Below are 9900 nucleotides of genomic sequence, written 5' to 3'. Positions count from 1 at the left end.
AGATACTCATAAGCAAAGTACTTTTTGTCAATTTTATTTTAAGGAAACATGCATGATTAAATAAAAGTTGATAACATACATTATTACAGTAGTTTAATACTTCTGCTTGGAAAATATCTGAGATGTTGTTCATTTATACGTTTTTGTATCAGGCTACATGTTTTGTAGCATTTCGTTGAAACAATATTCTAAATTTATCAAATTTTGACTGAGTACCAATAGGCTGCTCTGTTTAGAAACCAACAGTGACAAATCCACCAACTCCTACAGCGATGCTTATGCATCACCAAAGAATACTCACCAGTCATTATTTCCAACAAGGAAAACCGACAATATGCAAGGCAAGCTTAGAAAAAAATAAAGTGAAACTATAAGTAGCTTACTCAAACCTTCTGTAGACTAAGATTATGTTTTGTTACGGTTAACAACTTACTAAAACACTTCTTTAAAACAAGATTTCCTTTCAAAAGTGCATTTCACCATGTAGCAGTTTTTGAGATTTTGATGACAGATTTAATTTTTCGCTTCACTTACACCATGACTTACATCATTCATGCTAAATCAGAAAAAAAATGTTTGAAGATTTTACTGCTAAATAGGTCACAAGCTTGTTATAGACAACTAGCAATTCAATGTATGACGGGTTTCATTTTTTTTACTAAATATTTATCTACGTTTGCTATTTTCAGTAAAATGCTGCTTTGTTTGTATGAGCAAATTAAGCTTAACATATTAGTTGATTATTGTCTTCTTGCTTTTGCGTGAAGTAGAAAATATAGTTAGATTTACCACTCTGATTTTATCAACATATTTTATTTAATGTGAACTTATTTCCTTCAGGCGAACTTACAAAGCAAAATGATTACACATCTAACCCAATGCCAAGAAACTCAATCCAAAGCTTTCACGAATACGACACGTTGCATGCTAACAAAGGTGGGATAAACCAACTAATGTAGGCTACTTTAAAATCCTAATGCCAACAGTAGCCTACGCCTGGCTCAGACTGAAACTTGCTGGTAATAATGAAAAGAGGTTGGCAATATAAGGCTTTCACCTGATTTGTTTGTAGGCTTCATTTTTAAAATACTAAGTACCGTTACAATTGAACTTGAAGTGAATTAATGAAGAGGACACTCTAAAAAACTTAATTTAACTTTTATTGTTTAATTCGTCTTTTTTTCATTCTCAGAAGCAGAAATTTATCCAGTAGGCTAACTGTTTTAAAAAATTGTAACTTACAGCCATTGCTCCCCATATTTAAAATTAAAAATTAATTAAAAATTAGTGCAGTTAAGTATTGCATATGCAACACTTAACTGCAGTCCCAAAAGTTTAGCAATGGGCCATCTCATAGCACGTAGAAATAAATATATTTTGGCTGAAAATTCACTTAAAATAAAAAAACACTAAAAAGAAGAATTCTTTTATTGCAGGGTCAAAAGAACCACAAGATCAAAATAACTTTAAAAATAATTCAGAAATGGTTGGCGACTACGATCAGCTTCGTGCTACAAACAGTAAGTTTTATTTAAAGTTAAACAATATTAATTGTTAAATTAACTGGTGAATTTTAGCAAGCACAACAAATCTTAAAACGCATTTACATGTGATAAGATTAATGCTAACTCGTAACATATTTAGTGCTTTATAACTTTTTGTATGACTTTACCGCTAGAACTTTAAAGCGCAAAAATGTTTAATGAGTTGAAAACTTTTTTCAAAGAAAAAGCTGTACTTGGACAAGGAGAAGTTCAAAGCGTTTATAATGTTGCGGAAAAACCTCCACCTGTGTTCAATGAATATAGTCACCTTCAAATCCCTAAGAAAGGTAAGTCGATATTTTTAAAACATGCATCAGGTCTACGTCATAACTCGCATTGCTACTGCACCAGGACGCATATTGTTAAGTGTCTTGATTTTTTGTTTTTGTTTCCCGTACTATCGTTTCATATTTTTGTAATCCCGGTCTCAATCATTCGTCAGAAGCCTGATGCAACTAAAAACTATGGTAATAATTATTTAGATGGAGAAGCAAATCTCCGATCGGAATTGAGTCTGCCAAATGGAGATGACGTGGGATATACGCACATGAGAAGCTTAGCTGGGTCAATGACGTACGTTTCCGCAAAGTTATGAATCGTTAAAGCTGTAACAAACTTCTATAAAGTCATGTTTTTGGAAACTGCACAACTTAAACAAACCTTTTCCTTTGTTCTTAGACGTTAAACCATTTAAGAGATTCTGAACTTTGAAATCTATTTTTAAACTTGTGCCTATAGGGCATAAGCATATACTCACTATACTAATCAACAAAATGAAGTATCTTCTGTTTTATCTTCTATATCTTCTATTTGAATAAGCTTAACTTAAGATGATTTAGCTTCTTGCTGATCGAAATCGATTTTTAGCTATAGTATATATGATTGAGCTGACTCGTATGAAAATAAACTTCTTTGCACTCACTATACTACCATCATTTTGCAGAGGTCAACCTATGGGCGGACTTATACAATCAGCAAGCGAAACAGACTCATGCTGGACAAGTACGTTTCAAGTTAGGTCTACAACATTGGAAAAATGTTGCCTATAGTTCTTTCAAATGCACAACAGCGATCGATTAATCATACAGTAAAGAATAAGACCAGTAGACAGCCTTTTCGACCGTTTGGGCTTGATATCACATCACATTTACTATTGCAGCTTTATAAGCAAATAACTAACGTGAAAGCTTCACTTTGAATAACAAAGATTAACAGTAATTTCTTAACATTGCTATGCAACAACAAACTAAAACATATCAAAATATTGTGTTTATACAATAACAGTTGTCTACTGCTCTACTCTACCGGGTTTTCCTTTTTTTTTCTGAAACGTGCCAGTGCAAGGCATCGTTCGTTTGTAACTTTCCAGCAAAACGAATTCACATGAAACAAAGGCTGTTTGGTTTAGACTTTTGAATACACGCTTCAAAGTTTTCACACTTTTGCATTGTATTGACATTGTATTGGTTTGTAGATAATTAGGAAATCCATTTTCTCACTACTTAGGCCTAATCCATATTAATCGATCGATATGAACTACTGCTTATACCAGCTAGAAAGTCTAAACTTCTAACAATGCAAGGCTTGTAGCCTACTACGTTTTGTTGAAAAAACATATTTTGCTTCACAGGTGATTCCTGGTCTGACAAAAATACCTTGGGATCTTCCAATCGAAAAGAAACAGTCCGTGCAAAGCGATCTGTGAAAAAAAGTAGAAAAGTGAGAGATCAGACATCTAAGAACTCCAAGAAGTGACATTCAATAAATGAATACCAAAACGTATTCAGCAACGCTATCAATTGTATGGCATGTTAAGATGAAAGCACCTTTGTGCTGGATACTCACAGCTTTGCAAAAATACTATTAGAGATATTAATTTACCGTAGCAATGTACTCATCATAGATGAATTGTCTTCAGAGCACAAACTGTTTTGAGTATCATTGTGAAAAAATGTCACGAACGACATCACTTCTAACACTCAGCAATGAAACTGTGAAACCATGACAACTAAACAATTTTGAAACAAACATTGATGTAGAATGAATATTAAATATGATGAATATAATCACATAGAGCACCCACATAACAAACGATTAGCTGTTACTTTGTGTTGTCGATAACAAGGATAAGACAACGTAAATTGTCAAATTTGTCATTTCTGTAAGTAAGGGCTTTTTTCCAATCATAAGTTTTACGCGTGCATCAATTTTACATTGAAAGCTCTCTGCAAGTCGCTCGGTTTTTTAATCATTGACCCAAAGACCAACCTCTGGCTTAATTGTTATGCATTGTGCAAAGGTTTTAAAGTACCATCCAACTCAAATACAAACTCCGATGCATGAGAATATTGAATCATAAGATTGTCGCATTAAACTACAATGGCTTACTAGTGTTAAATCATTATGATTTATGATGATGTCATGATGAGTGTAATTATTGTAGCGTCTTACGTTGCTTTTTACGTATTTAAATTAGAACAGTAAGTTTTATTGTGTGTGCTTTTTATTACTCATCGGAAACATTAGTAAGTACATTCGTTATAACAAACGTTCCATTGTGAGTCGTGTGATAGATTTACAACTTCCGCAATATAGATGATTCAGTTGTTTGGTAATTTAAAAAAATGTATGCTTCACCCATGAAAATAGCGCAGTCTACACAGCAAGTGGAATCACCATTTTCCAGCGACCCCTATGATTCCATTGCTCATGATATCAGAATGAAAACCCACGACCTGTGTCGTTAATCCGCCTCCGAATACAGGAGTATTTGTGACAGCTCCAAACAAGAGATTCGCTTCAGACATTGCAGTTTTGTCCGTCAGAGCCTCACCATCGGTTCCCTTTGAAAAGTAGCCAACACCAAGGATGACCTAGGCCTACTTGAAACCCGAGAATCTTTACAAAGTGGCAAGATCTAATCTACCCCAAACTGTTGCAAAGTTGTCTTTATAATGGATGATCATTTATTTTTGTTTGGATGCAAAACAAAACGCACATAAAACAAAAACGTACAGTGTGCATACAATGAGAGAGTGCGAAAGGCCTTAGCCCTAAAAAGGCGTTGAAGGTCGTCGAGTCTGCACTCTCTCATTCAAACAGTTATACGAAAGCAAGTATTGCGTTTTTAAACAGCAAATTGACACAATGAAGAAGAAGATGGAAGAACAGAAAAAAGCAAAACAAAAAAATAAATAAGGCCTGCAAAGAAATGCAAAAAAAAATAATGGCATTGGACGTAAAGTCAGGTAGTGGACGTCGCTTCTATAGCTCATTCTTAATAAAGTGTTTTTTGCAAGTTTTACTGAACAATTTGTAGCCTTTTTTCATGTATTTTTTCATAGTTTGAGGTAAATTGTCCCATACCTTGATTCCCATGCATTTTAAACTTTTTTGGAAAAATTGGTTATTTGCCTGTTGAGTATAAAGCGAATTGGAGCTTGAGCGTCGGGTGTTATACGAATGTATAGATGATACATGTGTGAAGAAAGTTTTGAAGGTTTCCGGTAGTTTGTTATTATAAAATTTGAACATAAATTTGCTTATTTCTAGTTGATGAGTGGAATTTACGTTTAGTTGGCTATACCATTATCTTGATAGCGTGGCAGTAATTTTGTTTTCATTTCAAATGCTCCTGTAACGATTTTAATTATATTATTTTGTATGACTTGGATTCTAAGATCTAGGATTGCATGATAAGTATTTTGTAGGTGCGCATCCCCAGTTGATAGTTTTATATTGTATAAGTGAGAGTATACAATGCTATAATAAATATTTATGAGAACTTTTCTAGAAGCAAATTGTCTAAGTTTACTCAGTATGCCTGAAGAAGAGGATAGTTTTTTCGAGAGGTTATCAATATGCATATTCCAGTTGAGTTTGTTATCTATTGTGACTCTTAAATAGCTCGCGTAGTCAACCTAGTTAATTATTGTACCATCTAATTTAATTTGCTTACCGGAGAGTTTAGTCTTTTTATTGTTAAAGACTAAAGAGTATGTAGTTAGTTTTACTCAAGTTGAGTGTCAACTGATTGTTATCAAGTCAAATGTATAGTTTGCATAATTCTTTGTTGATCATCGGTTGGAGGTTGCTAGTATAGTTTTTCAAGTCAAATAAAGAACTGTATCATCGGCTTAAAGTACACTTTTAAATTAATTGCATCGGGAACATCGTTTATGTAAATTGAGGACAAAAAGGGGCCAATTACACTGCCCTGAGGAACTCCAACAGTAATATTTGAGCGAGAAGAGTTGATTTCCCCGCCATACACATATTGCTGCCTATTTGTTAAGTATGAATGAAGAAGATTTTTAACGTTTCCCCTTACTTACGCCATAATGCTTCAACTTTTCAATTGAGATTTTGTGATTAACTGTATCGAATGCTTTTTTGAGATCTATAAACACAGAGCACACAGTGTGATTGTTGTTTAGCTTGTTTATGACATCCTCATGAAAGTGAGTAGGCTAATTGCTAAATTAGTTGAGTAGTTTGTTTTTTTTCGAAAATGCAAAGGGGAGAAGAGTTTACAGTATATTTTTCCCAGAAATTAGCCAAGCGTTTGTGAATGATTGTCTCAAAATGAATACTGTCTAAAACAGAAGCTTTAAATTTTCCACTTTGCGTTTACTTTTTGACATCTTTTGTAGAATCAGACGTAGCCTACTCGCGATATCTTCTGATGAGGTTCTCAAATAGAATCGTGGATGGATGATCGCTGTTATTTTTAGATGCCCGCTCAGTGATGCACTTTCTACTTCCGAGTTGAGCCCTTCACGAACTGGTTTGATGGCACTTGGAGTCTCTTCTTTGGTGAAAACTCGAAAGCTCACTCATTTTGCATGCGAAAGTTGGCTTTGTCATTCTTTATTTACACGCCCTCTGGCCACGTGTTCAAACTTGCATGGAATATGTCCTCAAATCGAACCTGAAACATTTTTGAATGTACTGTACAGTATGTGATAAGACTTGAAGTCTATCGAAACTGCATCTGCAACAAAAACTCATAAACATGATGCAACATGCAACGTTCGGAAAAAAACCTTTACAAGCTTAAATATTAACATGAACCACGTAGACTTAGCCCACATCAACTCATCTTTTTAGTCATATGTAATAAGTGAACGAACATAAAACCATGATGAGACAACCAAAGGTGCTAGAAATAAATCTTTAAGGTGACGGTTTCAGGCTTCAACTGAAAACACACTTTTTTTTGGAGAAAATTGCTTAAAGTGACCGATAACATTTCACGGAGAATAAAGTGTTAGTGGTATACGTTATAATCAACAAGTTAACTTTTTTCATTCTGGGGGGAAACCCTGATTTAACGAGGAGAGTAATTTATCTTACATTATTATTTTCTACAGTAATACTATAGATATGTACTAGTGGGGTATTTTTATAAGTTAATATTAAATCAGGTCTCAAGTGTTGGCCTACTTATTTTTAAGAAGTCTTTATGCAAATTTACATCGGCAGTATAAAATCTCGAAGCTAAAATCGTGAATTAGCTGTTTAAACATTCATCGAAAGACATAATTTATTATCAGCTTGTTAACAGGATCACCTGAATACTTTAGCAAATTGCCAAACATGCTGTTGATAGTGATAGGTTTCTCCTAGTTTACATATTTTACAACTATCCATGTTGCTTGTAACACTTGTAACTCTTGCTTGTAGCACAGGAGTTGCGTCGGCAAAAGAGTTACTATAAGTGCGGACTCGTTGAGAGACAGAACAGGACGATTACGAAAGAACTATTAAAAGTCTTGGTTGCTCATCTCGTGTTGCTGAAAACAGTTTGAGAAAAAAGGTGGAGATAAAACATGGGAGTGGCCTACTTAATCTTATGGCAACAGTCGTTATTTTTGTCATAAATATACTCCCAATCTCCAGTAGCCTATCTTTGCAATATTGTACAAAATTAAGGGAGAGCATTTTTTTAATATGAACTAAAGGTTTGGAGATTAGATACTTAACATAGAATAAGAACTGGAGGTAGCCTACATGTTTAAGTCTAAATCATGATGTCGAAACTTCATTGTGTTTTTGTTTTTATCTTCAGTAAAAATTTCTAGAATAATAAACATTTATCTCTTTTTAAATTTTTTATCTACGATATTAGAATCAAAACTTAACGTTAGACCTGCTGCTGTATATCATGCTGCTTTTTAAAGAGAGTCACCCTATAGGCTGCTCTTAAAAAAATGTATGTTTTGTTGGACTTGCGAGGACTGAAAGCTGGTCTGGCAACTGATGACTTCAATGTCCGTGGGAAAGTAAAAACTCGCACAGGAAAAAAAGCCATAAAAAGCCCAAGTACCATCGTGTCGTTCATAGGCTGTACTGTATTTATGTATTAAAGGCCACGACTGTATTTCACGTCTATAGTGAAAACGGCAAGCGTCAAATTATCTATTAGCCTTAGTCATAGACGATAGCCTACTTAGATGTCATCGGTCATCACTTGAGACGGAAAGCTTGTTGCAGGAGCACAATGCAAGGTCTTGGATGGCATTTATTGCTGCAGATAAATTGTTCCAACATCAGCACCAATCATAAGCTCTATTTCAGTTACAGCCTACAAAAAGAGATTTGAGTATAGGCCACATACGTAGAAACTGTGATCTACAGGTCGCTGGCTGACTGCAACTTGCGATAGATCTCTGCAGTACTGCAAATGCTTATTGTTACTGTATAAAATACCCTCTCTGTAAAAATTCCATTTGCGTGTGAGTATTCTCTAATGCGGGTGATGACACCATTCCTGCGTGAACGGTTCAATCACACAGGAATGTAAAAGCCATTTACCGCATAGAGCATGACTTTATCAACAGAGCTTACGTTTATTTCGTTACTAAACTATTATTCTTACAAATCACTTAATAACTTTTTCCTGAACAAACTTTGTTGTAACGCCGATCATCATCAGCAGGCTGCAGCAGTGCTGCTAACTTGGTGCTACAGTACTAAAAGTAAAACTCCTTCCTGAACAACCATTCAATAAATCTGAAAAATCAAAAAAAAATGCCTTTCAATCAAGGACTAAACGTGTAAAGTAAAGTATAACCTACTTGAGTCACAGTAGCCAGTAATAAGTTATTGGCACTTCAATAAAGAAAAGGTCATTTATAAACCAATCATCTGCAGACCCAGCTACACGCTTCGAAATTCAGCTTATTCTTTAGGTCCAAAAGTTATCAGTTCACATTTGAAATTCAAATCAATAGGCCTGCTGCGCATGAAAGTGATGAAGGAATATTACTCCAGCAAATGTTGCATAGCAACCGAATAAAATGAAGTTAAATGGGTTAAAATGGCTTCTTTTAGTTTTTGAAGTTGAAAATCGTTAAATGCTTCTAAAAATACTTCATCATCATTTAGTTTTGTTTGCTGTCCTTGAGACAGGCATGCAGCTGACCACCCAATTGGTATGCACACTGCACATATGAAAACATAGCCTGTGGTATCCAGTACGTCGCGTTAGTATATCTGGTACGTTTTCGTCCCGAACAGGTGAACGACGAATTGAAAATCAGCTGAAAATGGAGCCTAACATTTTTTTCTCATTATTTACTTAATTAGACAAACCTATTACTTTGACATGCCTGCGAACTTAATCTGCGTTTAATCGTTTACTTCTACGCAGCTACACCGGTGCTAAAATTTTCAATGTACAACTTTGGAGCGTTCATGACTTGCCGTTTCAAAGAACTCTTGTCAAGCTTTTAAGTATTTTATTACAATTAAGGCTAAATAAAAACCATCCACATAAAAGTTATAGAACAACCAACAAATTGATAATAACTTTCTGATACCGGTACTACAACTAAACTCGTGATTGATTACAGAAGTTCCAAGTTGCCTACAAATTAAGCTTTTCTGATTTTACTCAATAAATAAAAATTACACATCGCTCTAAGCTTGCATTTAAGCTGCCGACAATAAACAGCCGTAGATCATGCGTGCCACACCACACAGCCGTCAAGTATTTGAGAAATGTTGCTTGTATTCAGCAACAAACTTATTTTTATTTGTATTCTGAGAAAGAAAAGTAATTTTACCTCAATTATAAAATAATACCTTGTGTTTTTGAACAAAAACACGAGCACGCAGATAATATTTTTTTAATTAATGCCTGGTGAATAGTCTTATTCTGTAAAAACGCCAACATTAAAAATTACTGAAACTAGAAGGTGAAATTACCTGAGGCCATTAGTACTTTTTCTTAATTTGTAAACATTCGAAAGCATTTTGTGTGTATTTTATCTGTCTTGTAAGAACAAGATTCCAGAACTGAGTTTAGAAGACAATATCCTTCGACTTTGTGACCAAAACAAAAACTTATCTA

The 9900-nt window shown here is 34.5% G+C and overlaps 1 protein-coding gene across 1 annotated transcript; it reads left to right on the top strand.

The window, feature by feature from the left end:
• Positions 1-854: 854 nt before the first annotated feature.
• LOC145765657 (uncharacterized) lies at positions 855-4173 on the top strand. The gene is made up of 6 exons (XM_082577481.1): positions 855-936; positions 1437-1520; positions 1727-1831; positions 2027-2117; positions 2488-2546; positions 3175-4173. The coding sequence occupies exons 1-6, from the start codon at positions 879-881 to the stop codon at positions 3297-3299; spliced, it is 522 nt and encodes a 173-aa protein (XP_082433607.1). The 5' UTR covers positions 855-878; the 3' UTR covers positions 3300-4173.
• The last annotated feature ends 5727 nt before the right edge of the window (positions 4174-9900 follow it).

Source organism: Aplidium turbinatum, chromosome 2 (genome assembly GCF_918807975.1).
Source record: "Aplidium turbinatum chromosome 2, kaAplTurb1.1, whole genome shotgun sequence".
Taxonomy (NCBI): domain Eukaryota; kingdom Metazoa; phylum Chordata; class Ascidiacea; order Aplousobranchia; family Polyclinidae; genus Aplidium; species Aplidium turbinatum.
This window is presented reverse-complemented; position numbering and strand designations above follow the sequence as displayed.